Raw genomic sequence first — 22,084 nt, forward strand, 5'->3', positions numbered from 1 at the left:
ATGGAGAAAGTGAGCTTTATTTTTGTCCCTACCCCAAGCATAGCTTTCTGATGGCAAAGGCAAAACAAAAGGTGAGTATTTATTTACAGTGTAATGATTAACATTATCACTTAAAGAAGCCAGGGACTGTTCAGCCATGCAGATACACTTATTGTAACAGCACTAATTAGCAGGCTCTTCCTAGGAGCAGGATCACACTCACTACACAGCCCAGAAAAGCATCTGGACTAGCTGCGCCACAGCCTGACCTGCTACTATTAAATTTTTAGAAGGGCCATGCTGGCACAACGTGGTTTCCTCCCCAAGTGTCTGCCTTTTCCTTGCTCTTTATCCATCAGCTGCTCTGAACAGGGACAGCTGTAGGTATAGATCAGAGCTCAGGAAGGCAGCCTGCACATATTATATTCTGGCTGGCTGTGAGGGCAAGACACCCATGCATGAAGTGCCAGAAACACTGGAATGGGGAAGTGGAGATATCACACAGGAGTTTCAGGCTGCCTCTGCCTCCAGTACTACCAGGTATAACCTACCTGTGGCTCTCACTCCTGCACTGAGCCACAACTGAAATCCTAAAACGGTCAGGGAGGTAGTACAGCTTCCTTGTCAGAACAAGGCTGCTGCCTTAAAGAAAGGACTGGGGAAGGTGAAAGCAGGAAAACAGTGTTTACAGGTTTAGAATAATAAAATTGCCTTTTAGGTGCTGGGATCACTGGTGCTAGTACAGGAAGGCTAAATGCTGTCATGGAATGAACACAATGAAAGCAAAGTTGTGGTTTTATTTACTACATTAGGAAAAGCACCATGATCATCTGATCTACAACTGGCACAACTTAGGTAAGGTGAAAAGGTCAGGGGTTTAATTCTCATCAAATGCAGCAGGATGTCCGCCCTCAGGAGCAGTTTGTCAAGGTTTGCTCACAGCTGATCAGTGCTATGACCATGGGACTGGGTGATGATGGCTGGAGGAGGAGCTCCATGGGTCAGTGCTGAGATACTTGAGAAAAGCTGTCAAGCTGACTTTGGGGTTCAGCCCATTGTATCCCATAGCCCAGCACCATGATGCAGCAGTGAAGTGTGTCCAGAATTTAATTTTTAAAGCTGTATTTATATATACTCGGCTTCATTCTGGGTAGGCTGGCTGTGGAGCTCCAAGCAGCTTCCATATGCAAGTTGTACTGTTTTGTACCTAGAGCTGCTGCAGACACAGCCAAGATATACATTGTTCCTTGTCTAAAGAGCTGGCCTGCAGCAAGGGCTGGCTTTTTCTGTGGCAGCCCAAACCTACTGTATTATAGCCCACAACTGGCATTTTCCTTTGGGAATCCTAACTGTGAATGTTTTTGACTTAGCCAGCAATCCCATCTGCAGGGAGAAGCTCACACATCCCCCCGTGGTCCCCAGCGCTCCCTCTGGGACAAGGGGACATAAACCTTGTTTGCAGACTGCTTCTAAAAATGACAGAGCTCATGGTGGGGCATCTCAGCACCAGATTTCAGGGGATGAGTCTGAAGGAAGAATTCCCTTGGCTAACTGCTAGCTGGGAAAGGGGAGGAACAGCAGGGCTCATGGTGCTGTTCTTTGCCCTGTTCCCAGCTCCAGCTGGCAGCAGGCCTCTGTCCTACTGCACAAGGGACCCCACACCATACTCTCCATCCATACCTGCCTGCACGAGGCCCAAGACATAATGTGGATTTGGTTTGAAATTCTGATTATGGACAAAATTACCTAACATTTCACAAGGACAATTAGGTGAAGCACAGTCTTTTGTGCGTGCACCGCTTTCCCTAGGTGGAGGAAGGCAGGAAAAGTTCGGTGAAAGATGAGATGAGGCTGTAATAGGATTTCTCATCATCTGTCAGTCCTGCGTTGCCTGGTCTGATCACCACAGCCACGTGAGTGTCCGCCTCCTCGGCCGCATTGGCTTCTGAAAGAGAGTGGGGAGAGTGGAGGTGAGAGCTCCTTACTGACCTCTTCATATCAGGGTCCTTAAGCCTTGAGGATGCCCCAAAACACTCTAGTGCCTTTAAAGGCTGAGACTGAGAAAGCAGCATTTGCACATGGCAGGGCTCTAGAAAGGAACCCACTCCTGGCAGGCCTGCTGTGGATGGCTGTAGCTGCAGGAGTGGACAGGAGCTGGCTGCCTCACCATCCCTTCCCTTCTGCCAGCTGATGGCTGACCAAGGCACCTTGCAGGCAGCACGCACCATCAGCTCCATTCCTGTCACGAGGATGTGGTCGGCCTATGTCATTTGTGAGTCAAACACTCCCCTCCCCCAATCTTCTTCTCACAAGCTTCTTTTTACTCCCTGAGCACAAAAGGCCACTGGAAGATGATCCAGGGAAAAGGAGGTAACTACAAGCTCTCACCAGCTCTGCTGCCAAGGCTGGGGAGGAGGTAAGGACTAACTCTGGGGCACTGAGCTGGCTAAGACTGAGACCCAGCATCATTTCTGCCAGAAAGATGTTTCCAGCAAAGGCAGGAAATTAGCTTCTCAAGCCTGGCTTTCCAGGGGTCAAGTCTTGGCAACCTGAAGCCATGTTTTCCTGCTGATGAATACAGTCTGACCATGAGTGGCACAAAGAACCAGCCACATAGCAACACAGCAAACACCATCATTTCCCCTGAGCACAGGCCAAATCACTGACCCTGTTTGTAAATGGGGCGTGCTTCAGCTCTGCTTTAGCAGTCTCTCCTTCCTGGCTGGTGCAAAGGCAGGTTTTCTACTTGACCTATTTTCCCTCATTGCAGCGCTGCACACGGACATCCCACTGCTGTGTGCAAGCCCAGGTGTGTAAGGAAGGAGGATGGCAACAGCTAGAGGGAACGTGCTGAAGCAAAGTGGTCTGCAACATTTCTGGGGTGCTTGTGAGAAGTCAGCAGCATGCTTTGAATAGCACCTGCCTCCCCTGCACAGGTGAGAGCCAGTAGGACTGGCAGGTCACATACCTCGAGGAACGTCTGTCAGGAAGAGGATGTTGTTGGTGGCACACCCAATACTGGCGGCAATCCTCCTGTAGCTCTCACTTTCTACTTTGGGGCCTATTTTGGTATCAAAGTGGCCATCAAAGAGCTGAAAGAGAGGGTGAAGCACAGGCCATGGCTGAGTGCCACCTGAAGAGCAGGGACAAACCTCCCTCCCTCCCTTTCTGCCACAGTAATGAGGGGTTGGTGCAGCCATGCTCTCACAGTCAACTGCTTGAGTTTAATTCCCATGGGTCAAACCCACTGCCCCACCTTCCTGTCCCAGAATTCATTCCACAAGTGTTACAGCAAGGGTGGTTGAGGGAGGGGAGTGCTCTGCAGCGGGAGAAGCTGTAAGGAAGGTGGTAAGGTTATCTACCTCTAGGATATCACCTTCTGTAGAGTATCCGAACAGAAGCTTCTGGGCTTCAACGCTGCCTGACGAGTATATATAGACCTTCATCCCTGCTTCCCGCCACTTCCGGATGGCTGGAACCACGTCCTCGAAGATTCTGGAGCAAAACAGGGCAGCAGGTAAGGGCAAACCCAGAGGCAGCTGGAGGGACATCATTAGCCAGGCACTGTGACAATTAGTTTTGTCCCATTAGTTTGCAAGGGGACTTCAGTCTGCTCAGGGCTCCTGGAACCAGGGAGTCTATTTCAACAGCAGGTGATGCAGAGCTGGGCAAGGAGATTTTAGAGATCTCACTCCTTGAATGCAGCCAAGCAGGCAGCTTTCTGCAAGGTTTTTGGGTCGCTCTAAGACATTTTAGCCTTGTTTTTAAAAATAAAACCAACAGGATATCTGTCTCTCTTGACTTGTTTTTGGGTTTTGTTATTTTCTCTGGTGGATGTTTACATTTTTCTGTGAGCTCATTTTCTTCTTCCTTGTTCCTCATTTGACTAAACACTTTGTGAATTTATGGGCTTGTTTTACTTACTTAGAAACCTGAAATGCACGGTTTAACCAAGTATCTCTTAACCTAAATAAGGAGATCAGGCTTAACTCCAGTTGTCCCTACTTACGCACTCCTGTGTTGTGGCTGAAACGTAAAGAGGAACCTGAAGACACAAAGAAGTGGAAAGGCAGGAAACACACAGGTAAAGACAAAGCAGAAGGAAACAGCTGAAGGGGTCTGACCCTGCAACCCTGACTTGTTTATACTTGTTCCAAAATATGAGTGCAATCTGGGGATAAAAAATTCAAGACAGAGAACTGTAAGAAGCCCATACTTGTGCCTTAGACTCTTGGTTTACCAAGAAGTCTCTCAAATACTGGCTTGCTGAGCTAGTGATCCTATTTGTATTTGTATGAGAGGCTGTTCCCAGGAATAGCTCATGCAGCTGTTCTGCCGCTAAACTTTTAGGAAAGATGCCCCCCATACCTGTCCCCCAGGAGGGGGCACACAACTACTCACACAATTACTCACTCTCCTTTGACGTGCCCGGTGGCATAGGCTGCCCTCCACATGTGGCCCTGCAGCTGCTTCAGTGCCGTGGTCTTCCTGTCCAGGGACATCTGCCAGTGCACGTTGTCTACGACCGCCTGGATGACGCGCTCCAGCTCCTCCTCCCCGCTGCCGCTCTCCAAAGGGATCGGCACGGCCCCGTCCAGGCTGGAGTCCTCCTGCGCCTGGAAAGTGGTGTTAGAGCAAGGTGTTGTGGGTTTGATCCCTGTATGGGCCATTCGCTAAAGAATTGGGCTTGATGATCCTTGTGGGTCCCTTCCAACCCGGAATGTTCTGTGATTCTGTGAAATCATCCATGATAAAAAGAGGGGAGGGAAGAGGCGGAGCAGTTTCATCACCTCTAATGTAGGGAAAGTGGTCTAACACCTGCCTTCATGCACCCCTGTGCAGGACACTGCTTGAACTGCTCTTCACGTGAGGAGTTACAACATTGTTTGAATGCTTTTCTCAATGGGAAATTGAGACTTAGTTGTGTTTAGAAATACTTGCTTGAATTGTACTTTCCAAACCAAACAATTAGCATTACTGTAGCTGGACTGTAAATACTCTAATGAGAACTATGCTTGCTTAAGTATTTAATTACTGAAATTAAGGCAAAGAAGCAAATGCATCTGTTGGCTTCAGCCACAGGTCTCAAACTGATGCTGCGTCTCTGTACAGAGGCACCATCCACTGCCCTGAGTGGGCCAAGTGCTCTGCCATCCCCCTGTGCTGCTTCCCAAAAGAGGTTTGAATTCAACAATAGAAGGGCACAGTGCAGGCAAAAAGCTGGAAAGGCTAGGCTCAACAGCTGCCCAGAGGCTGTGAAGACCAAGGTGAGCTGAGGGAAGGATGCTGCCTGCCAAGCGCAACCCCAGGCTTTGGATGGGGGAGAATCTGACCATCGAGGCAACCGGCCTCCATGGGTGGGGGCAAAGAGATAGGGACAAATGTTGGGTAACCAGGACAGTCCGAGTGACCTGAAGCCTCAGGCATGCTATGAAAACCCAGAGACACAGAATAACTCTGTTACTTAACCTGTTTCCTCAGAAGTCCGACATCCCGCTGGCACTCCTCCTCCTCCCAGTGAGCACGCAGATACTCCTTCACGTTGTCTTTGATGTAAGGGAACAAGGTCTCCTGGCAGAAAAACAGGCTGCTCCTTTAACCTGGCAGAGGTAAGGCTGACTGGCTTCTAAAGGAACTCTTGGCACATGCTGCTGTGTACAGTTATTTTCCCGACTTAAGCTTGCCCTGCAGTGCTGCAGCTGGTGAAAATTCCTGACAAGGGTGTCTGCCTGGTCACAGGACTGAGCCAACCTCAGGCCAAGATCAGTGCAGGTGGATTTTTTTACACAAATGTTTACGTAGCTGAAACTTTTAAAGCTTGTGATGGAAAGGTGGGTGATAACTTTTCCTGGGCTTGCCAAAAAAACTCTCAAATGGCATATGTGACCCACCAGCTGAGGAGTACAAGGCTGACAATGTATGTACTCTGAACTGACAACTTATGCCACTGTATTTTTGATGGGGCACTTGTCCAGCAAAGGTCATTCTGAAAACGTCTTAACCTCTCGCCAAAGTTAGAGGACCTTTTAAAATGAAAAGCCTGGTCTGGTGACACTGAATTCCACAGGACAGTCTTGCAAATGAAATGGATTGGGTTTGGGAAAAGTGCCACAGGAAAATTACAAGCCTTCACAGAGATCCCAAGGGCAACCAGAAATAATTACAAATTGCTCTCATTAGTGGTGTTTCACGAGTCAGAAGCCACAAGCAGCCACTGTGTGTCTCCAGGTGTGGGAAAAGCCTCAGGTGAAGGAGAAGGGCAGGGAAATCCTTCCTTTGGGTAGAGAACTGAGCTTTTCTTAATTGGGCAAAAACTACCCTGAACTCACCTCTCCTCAAAAAATGGACCATAGTTTCCTGTTCCTTGTTGTATATCATCTTTAGCTTGTTACTGAATTAAGAAAGCAATGGTCCTGAGAGTGTGATGTGGTGGCAGAACTGCAGGATTTTCTATTGCTGTAATAGTGTTTTCCATGTTGTATATTTTAAAAACAATGCAAATTGCCAAAAAAATTACCACAAACTGATCTAGGGAAATCAAAAGCCTTGTAATGCCCCCAGTTACTCTCATTTCCTTTACTTTCAAACTATCTTTTAAATCATGGAGGAAATTAAAGAGAATCCACTGGGAAATGCAGCTGACCTGCTGCCTTGGTTTAACCTCCTTTACAACTTAGATGTCAGAAGGTCCCAATTGTTTTCCAAAAGCAGTGTTTCATACTCTTGTGCTGGCTACGAAAAACTTCCAAACAGGCTCTGAAAGATCAGTGGATTCTGTGATCTGAGGGATTTTAAAAGGGTAAAAGTCTTGGTCCATTGGCAAATGCATCAGTCTGTGAACTAAGAGGGACACCCACGTGACAGCTGGAATAGTGGACAGCCAGTGGGACAGATGGTTTGTGGATGTCAGGAGTGATCCCAGTCAATGATGTACTAAATTTAATAGGCCATGAGACTGTGTGGAAGAAAGACTCCTTGTGTCGGGCAAAGAAACCCCTCCATCTCTACCACTTGAGCTTTCAGCAAAAGCTGGCAGCTGTAACCTCTTGAATAGGTTTAATTGGGACCCTTTTAAGTTCACCCACTTCTCTCTCCTCTGGAGAACAGAGATATGAGCCTGCCTGTGCACAGCTCCCATCACTCTGCCTACCTCCTGTGAGTGCTGGGGGAACGGACAGGCTCCTTGGCATTGTCCACCAGCAATTCAGCTTGGCAGGATGGAGAATCATTCTCCAATAAACACAGCTTGACAGCCCTCCTAAGCCTTCACAACTGCTTACAGCAATGTCAAACCCAGCATAGAAAGGGAAGCATTTTTACCATCAATAGCCACTGATGCAGCTCATTAATTATTACATGCAAGCTGTAATTAGCACTTGCAGGATTTCAAGTAACCAGGGTCTATTTTCCTCTTAATGTCCATGCAAGCTGTCACAAAGTTCAGTGACAATATGCTCTTTTACAGGAGATCTAACAAATCCTAGATAAATCGCACGGAATGCAGTTTATCTAATGACATCTCTTCCCCTGCCATCTACTTCCACTCTGCCAGGGTGGACCTGGCAAATGAGAAAACTTGATGACCTCTAATTGATGGTCACCAGATGATCTCTTTTCTGGTATCTTTCCTTAATCCACCCATCGACTGACTCATTCTGTTTCCTTACTTTGCATATTCAGTAATTCTAACATTAGCGAAAGGATTAAATAAAATCGTTTAATATTAAAGAATAAAGTGTCTGCTGAACCAGCAGTGGACCTTTCAAAGGCAAATAGAGGTTAACTGAAAGACCAAATGAAATAACTTGTTCCAAGCATTTTCAGGATTTCCAGCAAACTGAATTTTATTGAGAACCAAAACTCATTTGGCCTCCCTACAACAGAAAGATTTTGGGTGGAAACCGGAAGTCTCAGGTGCATGGCATGTTGTTTTCACAACAGCAAAACGGCTTCAAGTGGACATAAACTCTGTTAGATGTTTAGTTAAGAAACCTGAGCTGTGCAAACAGTTTAAATTGAAAGATATTGAGGGGAGGGAGGCAGCTGTAATGCCATCTAGGCCCGAAGTTTCTTCAAGAGCACTGGAAGAACATGGACAGGAAAGATGTAGGTCATACTGTTCTTCTGTTAAACTGTGTTAGCAGAAACCTCTAGAAAGCCTGGCAGGAGCCTTCAGCTGCCATGTGGGTCACAAAACACCTTTGTAAGCTACTGGCTAAAAAGATCTACCAAAAGCTATAACGTCTCATGGGGAAATCCAGGTTAATTAATGGCAGGAGAAGGGATACATCCGTTTGCTGTCCTAGCAAGCCGCTCCCTCCTGCGAACCAAAGCCTCCCGGAGAGGAGGGACCCGCGGCTATTAAAATCTGCGGTTCTCCAAGCACCCGTGACACGCAGACTTCCCAGTCCCCTCGGTTCTGCACCTAAACCAGCATTTCCAGCAGTCTAAAGCCTTTTCCTAGGCAAGGGAAGCACTCGTACATTCGGTGCCACTACAGTCCCTGTTGCGTACACTCGGTGTGTCCCCTGCGCTGCCCTCCCGCAGTGCTGGACACGCTCCCCCGGCACAGTTGGGGGCATCTGGCTGTACTACCCTCCCGAAGGGAGAAGGCAGCACATAACCCCGAGAATTACCGATTACTGCAAATTGTTAATTACTGAAATTAAGGCAAAGAAGCATCGTACTTCAAAGAGATCGCACTTGAGGCTCTCTGCAGACCCGGGTGCGGTGCTGCAGCTCCAGCCATCAAAGGAACAGCGATGCTCGAGGGCTTTTCCCGGATGAGGCTGCGATCACTCCAAGTGCCCTATATCCATGAAAAAAATCCCAGACCTGCCCTGAATCTCAGCGATAGTGACCTGCTCCTCAGCCCACCAAGGGGGCAGCCGATCGGCAAGACAAGGCGTATTTTCTCGTGAGCATTATTCGGAAAAACGCAGAAAATGGGTCACAGCTTTCGCTCCCGGCGGCACCTCGGGCCTGCCCCGCGGCGAGATGCCGGGGCCAGGGAGTCACGGTACGAACGGCGATGCTACGGGAGCCCCCGCGACGCTAGGGCTGGGGGGTCACGATAGGAGGGAGCGGCGATGCTACCGGAGCCCCCGCGGTGCCGGCGGTCACCGGGTCTCACCTGGACGAAGGCGATGGGGGTGGTGGTGCCCTCGATGTCCAGCAGGATGGCGCGCACCTCCGCCGGCACCGGCAGCACGCCCATGGCGGCGGCGGCGGCGGCACGTGGGGCGCACCGGGGACGCGCGGCAGCGGCGGGGAGCGCCGCGCCGGCTGTGCCCGCCCCCGGAGCGCCCGCCCAGTCCCGCCCCGCCGCCGCCTGAACGGGGTTTCTGGGTTACGCGTTACAGCCCACCCCCGGCCGGCCCGCCCAGCGCCGGCGCCCGCTCGTCCCGGTAGCCGGTGCGGCGGTGCCCGTGCCCGCCCGGAGCCGCGACACCGACTCGGCCCGGCCCGCGCGATGGCGGCCGCAGGGCGGCTGCTGCAGCCCCGCCGCGAGCCGCCGGGGGCGCTGCGGCGCCGGGCGGGAGGGCGGCTCTGATTGGCTGCCGGCGCGGGTATATAAGGCAGACGCAGGCGGTGCCCGGATCTCTTCCGCCGCCATTTTCTGCCGGACGCAGGTCTCCGCTGTCTCCGCCGCTCGCACGAGCACCCCCGCCGCCCTCGCCCCGCCATGGAGGACGCGACCGAGATGAGCGGCGGCCAGGAGGAGTTCGCCGAGGGCTCCAAGATCAACGCGAGCAAGAACCAGCAGGACGACGGGTAGGGCCTGGGATGGCGTGGGGGGGAGGTGTGGGGGAGTCGCGCGTCCATCTCGGCCGCCCCCCCTGCGGCTCGGGGGGGCGGCTCGGTGGCTGCAGGGAGCGGGGCCTTCCCTTCCCGCACCATGGCCGCGCCCGCCTTTGTGTCCCGGGCGGGTGACCCAGTTTCCGTGGGGCGGGGACAGGGATGGGGGGGGCCGATCGGGGCCGTGACGTCACCGGCAGCCTATGGGGCGCTGGGGGGGCTCCCCCGCCGCTCCCTCACCCGTATCCGTACGCCTTTCCTGCCCTCCAGGAAAATGTTCATCGGAGGCCTCAGCTGGGACACCAGCAAGAAGGACCTGACGGAGTATCTCTCGCGGTTTGGCGAGGTTGTGGATTGCACAATCAAAACAGACCCGGTCACTGGAAGGTCGAGGGGGTTTGGATTCGTGCTCTTCAAGGATGCCGCCAGCGTGGAGAAGGTGGGCGCTTTGCCTGCGGATCGATGGCATGAAGCCAGCTCGTGTTGCTGTAGCCATCTGAGACGTTGTTCCTTTGTCTGCTTTTTAGGTGTTGGAACTGAAGGAACACAAACTGGATGGGAAGTTAATAGATCCTAAAAGGGCAAAAGCACTGAAAGGGAAGGAGCCACCAAAAAAAGTGTTTGTTGGTGGGCTGAGTCCAGATACATCTGAAGAACAGATTAAGGAGTACTTTGGTGCTTTTGGCGAGGTATGGTGTATTGACATATAAGAACACCTCTAGTTCTCAAGTGCAGTGTTGCCTCTCTCTTAAGATAGAAATTGTGAGGAGGGAGTTGGCCAAAACTAGAGACTGTTGAATCTATATGTTAGTGACTTCATAGAATGGTAATGGTCGGATTTATAGCTGCCAGAAGTAGTCAGCATAGATGCTGCCCTGCCAGATGGTTCTGATGGCATAAAAAGTTGCTTACAGATTTCATGCATTGTTTATGTGCATTTTGATTTCAGATTGAAAACATTGAACTTCCCATGGACACAAAGACGAATGAAAGGAGGGGCTTCTGTTTTATCACATACACAGATGAAGAGCCAGTAAAGAAGTTACTAGAGAGCAGATACCACCAGATTGGTTCAGGCAAGGTAGGAATACTGTTCTTAGCATGTGAAGTCTATCTCTATAGCCTTCTGTGAAAGCAGCTGACAAAATGCTCTTGAAATTCTTGCTGAGTTAAAGAATTTCTGTCCTTACAGTGTGAGATCAAAGTAGCACAGCCCAAAGAGGTGTACAGGCAGCAGCAGCAGCAGCAGAAAGGAGGGAAAAGCAATTCTTCTGGTGGACGTGGAGGCGGAAGGGGGCGTGGACGGGGTGAGTGTTTTCAGTGGTTCTATTAATGTAAGTACTAAGTGTCTTACCAAACACTCAGGAGTTTGTAGATATTCCAGGTTGTCTGTGTGCAGATCTCATGTGTAATCAAATATGTAAAGTAGCCTGTTAGTAAGTGGTGTTTGGTGGTTATGATTGCTTGTTGAAGCTGAGGAATCTCCTTTTGCTCTGCTTGTGTTCAAGTGGTGAAGTGGGAAGGCGGATGTAGGGTGCTTTTGTACACCCTTAGTGGACAGTGTAACCAGTGCAGTTACACTGTCACTTGAAAGGGACACACTTAATTGGCTCATGGGCAGAAGGAGAAGTGCAGTCACTTTGCTGCACCTTCAAATGGATCAGAGGGCATCAGCTGTTATGCTACAGGTTAATGCATCTCAGTCTTACAAGGTCAAGCAGTCACAACACCACGCAGTAAGGCTGGTCCTGTGGTGTCACTTGGTGCTCAGGCAATTAATGATTATTCTCGTATCCAAATGGGATATCTCAATTCTTTTTAGAAAATTACTGTTCTTGGGGAGGTAAGAGGGTTCTTTTGGGTAATAGCTCTAGTATAGAAAGATTGCTATTGAAAGTTAGATGAGGTGCCACAGGAGAGGAGTGAAATAAGTTTTGAAACTTACACTTGCTATACTTGGTTTCAGGTCAGGGACAAAACTGGAACCAAGGATTTAATAACTATTATGATCAAGGCTATGGAAATTACAATAGTGCTTACAGTGATCAGAGCTACAGTGGTTATGGAGGCTATGACTACTCTGGGTACAACTATCCCAACTATGGATATGGGCCAGGATACACAGATTACAGTGGTAAGTGGTTTTGCCCTCACTCCCGATAACAAGAGCATGCATCCCCTCTCTGGAACATTGCTCTTACTCAGCACATGGCTCTAAAGATCAGATCTCTTGGTGTGCTGTGTGTGAAGTCTCCTGAGGCTGGATGTTAATGCTTCTGGATTGTTCTGTTTTTTCCCCATGCGTTACCTCCAGGCCAACAAAGCACGTATGGGAAGGCGTCCCGTGGCGGCGGCAACCACCAAAACAACTACCAGCCGTACTAAAGCAGTACCTAGTACTTGACAAACAGGTGTGTACATGAGTGCAAGCTCCAATCCGAGTATGTCTAATCTAATTTAAAGATCAATAGACAAACGAAGAGTAAAAACTTGCCTAGCATGACTTTTCCTTTAATTAAGCTTTTGTTAACTTAAAAAATACTTTTTTTTTTAAAACCAGCTTTGCCTACGTGTCTATAGATCTTTAACTTTGTAAAAATGTGACTTTATCTTCTTTAGTACTTCAGAAAAACATAAGAGTTTTTCTGGTTTGCGTTGTGTACCAGGTGGTCTAGAGGAATAATTAAACTTATTAGAAGTATTAACAGGTAAAGTACTGAAATGGGTACAACTTAAGGAAAACAAGAATGTTGTCTTCTAACTCTGACATTATACCTTGTTTGTACCCGCCAGCGGGAACTTCATTGCAGGCCGTGTGTCACCCTGACCACGTCTATCTCTGGGGTCGCACGTTGCAGGCAGAGCGCAAGGCATACACCAGAAAACGCTGTCCTGTGGTATGGTCTCTTCCAACTTCATGTACCAGCGTAAAGATTAAAGTGGAAAACTTCAGACTTTGGCTTCTTTTTTTAATCTTTTTTGGAGATTAAGTGTCTTTAACTTAAATGGTTTTTTACAGGAGTTAAAGTACATAAATGCCTTTACAGCTTAATCATTTGGTCTTCTGTTTAGTGTTGTATTTCAATTGTGGAACCTCATTTTAAATGTGCATTCTTTAAGATTTTAATGCTTGCTTTTTTCTTTTTATAGCTAATAGTGAAATCTGCAAACCAAAACGAACTTTTAAATCTGGATAAACATTAAAGATCATATGCATATGGACTGTCTGAACTAAAGTGACCTGACTTGTGTTGCACATAAGTCATTTAGTTGTATAAACAAATAATCAGAAAGCCTTTTGGCAGTGTCTTCAGTGGAAAGAAAGTGATCCAGAGCCTGCTAACTTGTCTAAATTGGATGGTTTTTGTTTTGGAGCAGCTTCCTAGATGGGCTGAATGGTAATATTTGGGAAAACAAATTACTGATGGGTAACTAAACAAACCTCTTGTGTTTCCTTAATAAATATGCATATGATCTTTAACAGTGAAGAAAGGAATATATAGAAGACTTAAAGCAGTTCATGAAAATGGACCTTTTAACAATTCTGTAGTAACTGTCACAGATCTGACATGCATTTTGTCTTGATTTTTTAGGTAGAGATACTGCAACAAAAAGCCATCTTGCAACGCATCGTGAGTGAATGGAGGGTGGTCTTCGTGAGAGGAAATGACTATTTTGTAAAAGACTTTTAGTGTATGACACAACTGTGTCCAACTGTACATAGCGGCCGACTAGTTTTCTTTTATGGTTTTTACTTTCTTTTTGCCATTCATGTTGTGACACAATGTGGACTTGTGTTTATACAAACTTTATTTGTACAATTTCATGTTAAAGGATTCTCTAATAAATGCTTACTTAAGTGAGCGTGTAGTCTTGCTGTCACCTTAAAGTGGTGTAAGATCTAAAACTCATTTGGACAGAAGGGCGGGTACCTCTCTGGAGATCAGCGTTACTGTGAGAACACTTTTTTCCTGATCTGTATAAAAAGAGCACCAGAGTGGTTGGAATTAGCATCACTGTGGAAGAGGGTAGAGTTGTGTCCTGCCCTCTGCAGAAACAAGGAGAGTGATTTGTGGCACAGTGCTGCCAGTTTTGAACATCTCAGGAGCGATCTAGAAGTATAGCAGCAACTTTTTAATGCCGATAGCAGTACTTGAAGAGTTGAGTTTTTCAAGCACTTTAAACCTTGAATATTCTAGAACCTAGGTTAATTACTTTCCTACACCACTTCTATTCCGATTTCAAGCAGAAGATCACAAGTTCTTGAGCTTCAGGGTCAGCAACTCTTTTCTGTACAGCTTGGCACCTACAAGTTAGGTCCTATACTGTACTCTAACCACTGGGATTAGAAAATGGGGTTCCCACCTTGTGCATGCTAGCAAGCAACAACTAAAAGCCTGAGTGGCTGCTGGAGAAGGAACACTGTGTTACCCAGCAGGTTCTCTTTGGATTAGAATAATTGGGATGGGTAATGGAGCATATACATTCTTAAGGAGGTTGAAGGATTGCAGTAGTCTGCCTGAAGTTTTGATTTTTCTCAGCACAGGTACCTAGTCAAGCATCAAAATCTTGCTTGTTAAAGCTCACTGATGTCACTGGGCACAAACTAAAGAATTGGTATGGGACTGCAGGGAGAAGCCACAGCAGTGTGTGAGTTCATACACGGACTGTGTGAGTGCAGCTGGATCCAGCACTGTCCTCCACAGCGACTCTGTGGGGCTGAAGAAGACTTGTGCCACAAGGACATGGCTTCATTGCTACAGTGGTTTGTTAATATACAAAACCCCACTAAGCCAAGTTTTCTTCACTCTCTGATCTTCCCGCTCTACTTGGCCCTAGTGAAGTGTGGCTGGAGATACGGCAGAAGGTCCAGTAGAGGGCCACAAAGATGATGAGGGGTCTGGAGCATCTCTTTCAAGGAGAGACTGTGGGAGCTGGGCCTGTTTAATCAAGAGAAGACTGAAGGGGATCTCATAAATGCACATAAATATCTCAAAGGCAGGTGCCAAGAGGTGCCAGACACTTTTCAGTGGTGCCCGGTGAAAGGGCGAGGAGCAACGGCGACAAACTAAAACAAGTTCCACCTCACCATGAGGAAGCACTTCTTAAGCTGAGGGTGGCAGAGCACTGGGAGCAGCTGACCAGAGAGGTCGTGGAATCTCCTCTGGAGACATTCCAAACTCACCGGGACCTGTTCCTGTGTCACCCGCTGCAGGTGGCCCTGCCTTGGGCGGGGAGGGTGGACTGGACGATCTCCCGAGGCCCCGTGCAGCCCTATCGATTCCGTGACTGTCCACTTCGGCCCGCCCAGGCTCCGCTGCTGCCGGCGCTGTGCCGGAGCCCGCCCCGCGCTCCCTCACGGCTCCCCGGGGGCGGTGTCACGTGTCCCGCCCGCCGCGCTCCTTCCGGCCGCCATTTTAGGTTGGGTCGGTGGCGGCGCCATTAAAAACAGGGAGCGAGAGGAGCAGGACTCGGCGGGATCGGCGCACTCGGCCGGGGCCGCCAGCGGGGCCGGGGCCTCGGCGGGGAGGCGGCGGCACCGGGGGTGGCCGGTGTGGGGCGGCGGCGGTGGCACCGGCACCATGTCGGATCAGCAGTTCGCTCTGGACTCGGCGGCGGTGGCGGCTGGCGCCGGGGACGGTGCGGCGGAGCCGGCGGAGCAGCCTGAGGGGCAGGCGGGGGCGGGGAGCACCGATGGGGGAGGAGGCGGCGGCGGCGGGATCGAGTCGGAGGGAGCCAAGATCGACGCCAGCAAGAACGAGGAGGACGAGGGGTGAGCGGCGGGGGCGGGTTGTGTGTCCCGGGCGGGGCCTGGCGCCCCCGGCCCGGCCCGGCCCCCTCGGCCCCGCTCGCCGCCCTGTTTGTTTACTTGGCGCCTCGGCGACGTCACGGGCCGGGCCGGGCGGCGGGGGCGGTGTCTGGTCCCGGGGTGTACAAATGGTGTGATGTGCGCCAAGCTACAGACCTCTTTTACTTATTTTTTTTTAAGGATGCATTTTCTGTGAGTTAAAGTGCGATGCGTGCGTTAAGACCGTAACTCGGTGTGGCTGAATGCTGTGGTTGCAGTCACAGCATTGCCCTGTGCTGCAGACATTACAGTGTGTCAGTTGAGTGTCAGTAAGAGGCGAGAGGCACCGGGACTTCTTCCCAGCCTAAAGCGTCCCTCTGCTTCTCTCGGAACTTGATGTGGGGAGGATTATGTTAGGTGGTGTCCGAACTCTAGAAGTAGGAGTCGAAAAGGCGGGAAGCTAAGTCGGGAGAGGTTCAGGTTAGGTATAAGGAAAAGGTTTTTCACCCAGAGGGTGCTTGGGCAGTGAAACAGGCTCCACAGGGAAGTGGTTACAGGACAAGCCTGACAGAGTTCAAGAAGCACTTGGACAATTCTCTCAGGCACATGGTGTGACTCTTGGGGTGTCCTGTGCAGGGCTGGAGTTGGACTTGATGATTCTGATAAGTCCCTTCCAACTCAGCATATTCTGTTACTGTGTTTTATGGAGAATAAAGACAGCTTTTAATCTTCAGAGGGTCTCTGCCTGGGGCAGTGTCACTTCTGTATTGCCGGTGAAATTTGTATCAGTAATCAGTCCAGTGACAGGACAGGCTGATGTGCTCTGCTGTCTCCTGTCAGACCCCTGAGAAACTCGAGCTGCAGGTCTGTTTTTGGTCAAGGCAGAAGATAACCTGGATAAAGGAGCACTAGCTACTGTGTCCTTCAGATACCTGCTGCAAAACCTTCCAGTTTTACAGAAGTCTTCCTCCTTCTGTAATAACCTGGGATGTTGCTGAGAGAGATGTTAATAATTTGAGATGTTATAGGGAGAGAGAAGAGGAACATATTATTGAGTGTTTTGCTGGGACTAGCAAAAAATTAGGATGGTTTTGTTACTTCTCACCTGCTCTTAATGGCTTTAAATATCTTCGGAGTTTGCCTGCTTGTTTTATTTCTTGCCCTGGAATACACACCAAATAAAGGGTTTTCAGGAACAAGCTCAGGTTCTTTTGAGGCAGCACAGCCTATAAAGAGTGGTCTCTAAGTGGTGCAGGGATGTTGGGCAGTGCTTACATGCATCACACATTGACTTCTAGTCTAGTTCAGTCTTTTTATTTGACCTGTCAATTCTTAATGCTGTACAGGAAACAAAGTGTTTCGACTACACTTTTGGTAGTAAAGGGAAAACAGCATACCTGTGATACCTTGTTTAGCCAAGTGTGAAGTTTGAAAGCTTTCCCAGTGCACTTTGGGATTTTATTTTGGGAAACTGTATGTGCTGAAGTGACTTAGACCAGCCAGACTGTGGGCTAGGAATAATGTATGTATTTTACAAGCTTTTGGCAGCACTGTGACACTGCTCCTGAATTGTTTGTTGTGCTCACGTTTGTGGTGTAGCCTTGACCTGAGCTCAGCTTTGCCTTGGAGCAGTAGTTTATATAGGGGCAGATGGAAGCAGTCGTGGTTTGCTGCTCTGTGACTGGGCTCAAACATGCAGTTACTGTGTGGAGGGATGAAAACCCTTCAGAGGCTGTTGGTTTCAAGCTCGTGTTCTTGGTCTGTCTGTCCTTAGTGATACAAAAAATCTCTTGATACTGAGACAGGTGGTTTGTGTAGCAAGTGTGAGTTCAGTAGTAACTGCTAGAGCATCACTGCCCCCCATGTGTCAGAAACACGATGCTGCATCCCCTGTGTTTTTGTGTTTTGGATGCTTAAGAAACCCTCCACCTTCATGATGGGTGAACAGAGGGCAGCAAGCATACTTTGGTTTACTCTCTGTACTGGTATGAGGCTGCTGGTTTACCAGGGTGGACCATTTCTTCCATGAAGACAATCAGAACCTGATAGAAAGGGCTGTTGGTACTTTGTTGAAGAGAGATCTGGAACTAGTGGGAAAAATGGATATGGGGATGGGGAACTGGTGCTCCCTCTTCACAAATTTCAAGACTTGTTATAAAAACATCTGAAGTTCCTGAACCATCATCTGTGTGGATATGTTTGTCAGAAACCAAATGCTCCTGTTAATTCTGTGAGAGCGCAGCTAATTCAACAGAGTTAGTTCACAGGAGCAGCTTTTAATTCGAAAGAGTTTGAGTTGTGGAGGTACAATGCTATTTTGCATGATTGGCAGGAATATTTGTGTGTGGGAAGTGGAAGGGTTGGAAACATGATACAGTGGTTTTTCAGGTTTTCTGAAAACTGTCTGATTGTGGAATAAGTTGGGACAGTGAAAATGTGCAAAGCTTTGTAGAAAGCACTTTTATAGATCATAATGGGTCATAATTTTTGGTTAGAGCTCACTGGAAAATCTGCTTTATCAGTATTAGAAGAGATCATCTCAAATCAAATCCTCTTTTGAATGGGTACCTAAGCCCTATGCCTAATAACTTGGAATGTTTGATTTGTGTGTATATTGGCTTGATTTTTCATATTTTTAAAATTTAAAAAAAAAATTTTTATGCCTTAATAACATGGTGGGGTGGTTATGATTTGATTCTAAGCTTCCAATGTGCTTTTGAAAATACAAGTCATGAATTATGTGCTGTACACATCTGCCTAACAAAACTGGTGCTGTAGAAGTATCAGAAAGACGTTCTCTCAGTGATACTGGATTATGCCAGGTGTGTATATAAAGTTTTTGTGAAGAAAGGTAACTTCTGACCATCCAATACTTTGCTTTTTCTTTACTGCTTTCTGGGGAAGGGAACTTGACTAAACTTTTTATTTTAGTTTACTAATTTGGGCATATGTCCAGTCCAGACTGGTAGATAAATGCTTCTGTTTAACCACACTTCCTTGTAAATCTAATCTGCCTGTGTGTGTTTCATGAGCAGTTGGGTGGAGGCTCCACAGATAACTAAATGGAATTTAGCCTGTGGTGGGTCAGTAGTGGTAGGGTTGTAAGGAAGTAGTAAAAGACTTTTTTGTCACTGTTGGTAGTTTCTTGGGACAGCAGAGTAAGCCAGCTGCAGGAGAAAATGGTGAAAAACGTCTGTGTATGTGAAAGTCTTTATCTGTCCTGGCCAGAATCATATAAGCAAGCTGTCAAAAAGTGCAGGCCTGTGTGTGTAGTGATATGACTGGTAAAATACTGCCAGTTCCATGCATTAGGTAATTGAGTTCATAAAGCTTGGCAGTGCAGGATTTTGGGTAACACACATTCACAGATTGACCATCTTGTCTTAACAGGAAAATGTTCATCGGTGGCCTTAGCTGGGACACAACGAAGAAGGATCTGAAGGACTACTTCTCTAAGTTTGGGGAAGTTGTAGACTGCACTCTGAAGTTAGACCCCATCACTGGGCGATCGAGAGGCTTCGGCTTTGTACTCTTCAAAGAATCGGAGAGTGTAGATAAGGTGGGATTGATGTAATGAAACATGATGAAATTTAGGTTTCGGAGATAAAGCACTTACTAGGATGGCTGTAGGCACTGGTGTTTGTACATCTTCTGGTAAAGGTGATTCAGGAGTGCAGTGTGCTTAAGGTGCTTGTTGAAATGCTTTCTTTTATGAACCATCTTACTCATGATGCAGTGTCCAGGACTACCAGTGATTCCTGAGGTGTGGATTTGGGCACTTGAAAAGTACAGTGTATAAATGTCACTGCCTACTGCTGTGAAAGCAGCATTTGCAAAGAACTTAAAGTCTTTCAATTCCAGAGCTGTAATGTGAACTCCTAGAGTAGAGCCAATAGCTTTGATACATTGGGGCTCTATCCAAGCAAAAATTATCTGTTAACTTTTTTAAAATGCTGTGGATACAGCACATGGAAAAGTTTTCACCTTCATTGACCTTTGTGATACCTAAAGTACAGATTTTTTACCTCATAAGGTTTGAGGATGAGTAGAGTACTTTTTGAGAAAGGTTACACTCTTGCTTCTGCTGGTTAATAGGTGGTTCCAGTTGTCAGAACTGTCAGTGTCAGTGGATAGTGATCAAAAATCATAAAACTCTTTGGTTTTGTGCAACAAATTATTGGTGTAACCCAAGTATTGAAATTGAAGCAAATTTGGCCTTACTCAAAACATCAGTGAAACATTTAGCTTGAACTGTGTAAGATTGTGTTTTAATTTTCCTCAGGTCATGGATCAGAAAGAACACAAGCTGAATGGAAAGGTCATTGATCCAAAAAGAGCTAAAGCCATGAAAACAAAAGAACCCGTTAAAAAGATTTTTGTTGGGGGCTTATCTCCAGACACACCTGAGGAGAAAATAAGGGAATATTTTGGAGGTTTTGGTGAGGTATGTGGTGAAACAAACTGCTTATATCTGTGGAACTTGTTCTGTCTTCACAAATTTATTAATAAAAAGCATCCCCCACATGCAGCCTGCATGGATGCTACTGTGAGCTTAATGGCTGTTCCATGTGTGTTAGTGGTTGGAATTTTAATGTATTAGTTACAGGCTTAGAGTTGCACAGACTGGTTTGATGGAAGGAGGAGCTGGGATAAGTCAGAGAGGGAGACAATGTTTTGAGCATGGTGCTTTGGTCAGTTGAATGAGATGCTCTTCAGCCACCCCAGCTCATCTCTTACAGCACACATTGAGACAGTTTTGCCTAAATTCTCTGCTACTGTGTAGTCTGTGTCTCTCTGTGCCCAGTTTTTGGTGGTGCAGATGACCTAAGTATCACTGAAGTTTTTAAAAGCTGGTGTTGTGTGAGCTTGCTGCAGCTGCTGCTTCCCTGTTGGTTTTCAGATGGTGCCAGCTTCGTGTCATAACTCTGTTCAGAGAATTTGGTTGCTAAATATATGCCATCTTACAAACTTACAGACGGTTCACTCTGGTCTAAAGACTTCAGCTACTTTTTGCCTAGGCTGAAGTCTCATGTGTCATGGGTACAGAGAACGTTGACTCTATTTGTAGTCAGGTCAATATTGTCATATCCAAGTCTAAATAATTTCAGTTAACAAATATGACCTGTTGGAAGGATTTTGCAGTGACATGAATGGCAGGATAAAAGGTAAAATCACTCTCTCCCACCAGGTTGAATCAATAGAGCTCCCCATGGACAACAAAACTAACAAGAGACGTGGATTTTGCTTCATTACTTTCAAGGAGGAAGAACCAGTGAAGAAAATAATGGAGAAGAAATACCACAATGTTGGGCTTAGTAAAGTAAGTGGATTTTTCCTAGCGAAACTGAACCACGGCAGTAGAGGGAATTACATTATCAGTTGCATCTGTTTAGGGATAATAATCTGCAAATATCTGTAAGCATTATTTTTCACATGTAGGCACTGGGCCCGTGAAGTATTTATATAGGTGACTGTTACCTTAATTTCTGAGCTGAGGGGGTTTCAGGTGAGGTTTTGTACTGCACCCCATGGGGAGAGTGCTGGGCCCCAGCACGCTTTTCATTGTGCATCTCCCACGTTCTCCAACAGTGTGGGCGGAGTGCTGTGTCACTGATCTGCTGTATCAGGCAGCACCAGCTTTTCCTGGTAGCTGGATCTTTGTGTGTGTATTTGTTGTTATAAGCAAATGTCAGTTTGTCTTAGAGAGCTTCCAAAACTGAAATGAATTGGGAGGTTAGGCTTCCCTGTTGGAAGTTGCATTCTTTTCCAAAACCTGGCTGAAATTCAACCTGGTAGCAAATACTCAAATTGTAGCTGGACTGGTACTTGCACATATATGTGGTCGAAGCTTCGGAACAAAGTTGAGTTGAGTTTGGCACGTTGACCAAACTCAGGTTTGATTTCACTTTGCCCAAATGAATAGGCCTCAGAGGTTTAGTTCAAAGGGATAACAGAAAGGCATAAAAAGAAACAAGCATTCTTTTCAGAACGGGTTCTACTGTGTCTCCCAGCTGTTTTCAAGTTGACAGTGTAAGCTATCCACTTTTTTTTCAGGGAGGGCACCAGGGTCACCAACTCTTATTTTCTTCTTAGTGTTCTGTAAGTTTAAGAGTGATGTTCGGGGGTTATCTTTGCGGATTGGATCTCACTCTAACTTTCCATTTCCAGTGTGAAATAAAAGTAGCCATGTCAAAGGAACAGTACCAGCAGCAGCAGCAGTGGGGGAGTCGGGGAGGATTTGTTGGAAGAGCTCGAGGGAGAGGTGGAGGTAAGCTTGTACTGGTGCAGTGTTGGAAGGTGAGGGACTAGCTTGAATGAAAATGAGTCTGAGCTTTGTGTTGCAGGCCCCAGTCAAAACTGGAACCAGGGATACAGCAACTACTGGAATCAGGGGTATGGGAACTATGGCTACAACAGCCAAGGGTATGGAGGTTATGGAGGATATGACTACACTGGTTACAACAACTACTATGGATATGGTGACTATAGCAGTAAGTACTGAACTTCTTTATAAAAATC

The 22,084-nt window shown here is 47.5% G+C and overlaps 3 protein-coding genes across 6 annotated transcripts in view; 2 read left to right on the top strand and 1 right to left on the bottom strand.

The window, feature by feature from the left end:
- Window positions 1-15: 15 nt before the first annotated feature.
- ENOPH1 (enolase-phosphatase 1) lies at window positions 16-9,332 on the bottom strand. The gene is made up of 6 exons (XM_082282177.1): window positions 9,113-9,332; window positions 5,449-5,550; window positions 4,393-4,595; window positions 3,342-3,474; window positions 2,948-3,071; window positions 16-1,924 (listed from the first exon to the last, which is right to left on the bottom strand). The coding sequence occupies exons 1-6, from the start codon at window positions 9,194-9,196 to the stop codon at window positions 1,785-1,787; spliced, it is 786 nt and encodes a 261-aa protein (XP_082138303.1). The 5' UTR covers window positions 9,197-9,332; the 3' UTR covers window positions 16-1,784.
- Window positions 9,333-9,571: 239 nt separating this feature from the next.
- HNRNPDL (heterogeneous nuclear ribonucleoprotein D like) lies at window positions 9,572-13,640 on the top strand. 2 transcript variants are annotated; one of them, XR_014226420.1, is made up of 9 exons: window positions 9,572-9,753; window positions 10,048-10,216; window positions 10,305-10,466; window positions 10,727-10,858; window positions 10,970-11,084; window positions 11,744-11,911; window positions 12,092-12,188; window positions 12,571-12,674; window positions 13,371-13,640. XR_014226420.1 is itself a non-coding variant. In XM_082282176.1 (8 exons), exons 1-7 carry the CDS (start codon window positions 9,665-9,667, stop codon window positions 12,160-12,162), a joined length of 906 nt encoding a protein of 301 aa, XP_082138302.1. In that variant the 5' UTR covers window positions 9,572-9,664; the 3' UTR covers window positions 12,163-12,188; window positions 13,371-13,640. The 2 variants fall into 2 exon arrangements, 1 of the variants encoding a protein (XP_082138302.1); XM_082282176.1 differs by lacking the exon at window positions 12,571-12,674.
- Window positions 13,641-15,192: 1,552 nt separating this feature from the next.
- Window positions 15,193-22,084, top strand: part of HNRNPD (heterogeneous nuclear ribonucleoprotein D) — a 9,341-nt gene continuing 2,449 nt past the window's right edge. For all 3 annotated transcript variants that reach the window (XR_014226439.1, XM_082282606.1, XM_082282607.1), the window contains exons 1-6: window positions 15,193-15,550; window positions 18,956-19,124; window positions 19,848-20,009; window positions 20,754-20,885; window positions 21,734-21,833; window positions 21,910-22,056. Coding sequence is in view for 2 of the 3 variants with exons in the window: in XM_082282606.1 (XP_082138732.1) it covers window positions 15,360-15,550; window positions 18,956-19,124; window positions 19,848-20,009; window positions 20,754-20,885; window positions 21,734-21,833; window positions 21,910-22,056 (901 nt within the window). In the remaining variant the exon portion in view is untranslated. The remainder of the gene's footprint in view (window positions 15,551-18,955; window positions 19,125-19,847; window positions 20,010-20,753; window positions 20,886-21,733; window positions 21,834-21,909; window positions 22,057-22,084) is intronic.

The sequence above is a fragment of the Coloeus monedula genome (genome assembly GCF_965178545.1).
Source record: "Coloeus monedula genome assembly, chromosome: 5".
In the NCBI taxonomy this organism is placed as follows: Eukaryota; Metazoa; Chordata; class Aves; order Passeriformes; family Corvidae; genus Coloeus; species Coloeus monedula.

Coding starts and splice junctions, on each gene's coding strand:
- ENOPH1 (XM_082282177.1), bottom strand. CDS start 9,196: ATGGGCGTGCTGCCGGTGCCGGCGGAGGTGCGCGCCATCCTGCTGGAC. Junction 5,551..9,112: donor CCCCCATCGCCTTCGTCCAG/GTGAGACCCGGT, acceptor TTTTTCTGCCAG/GAGACCTTGTTCCCTTACAT. Junction 4,596..5,448: donor TCGGACTTCTGAGGAAACAG/GTTAAGTAACAG, acceptor ACCACTTTCCAG/GCGCAGGAGGACTCCAGCCT.
- HNRNPDL (XM_082282176.1), top strand. CDS start 9,665: ATGGAGGACGCGACCGAGATGAGCGGCGGCCAGGAGGAGTTCGCCGAG. Junction 10,467..10,726: donor ACTTTGGTGCTTTTGGCGAG/GTATGGTGTATT, acceptor TTTTGATTTCAG/ATTGAAAACATTGAACTTCC. Junction 10,859..10,969: donor ACCAGATTGGTTCAGGCAAG/GTAGGAATACTG, acceptor CTGTCCTTACAG/TGTGAGATCAAAGTAGCACA.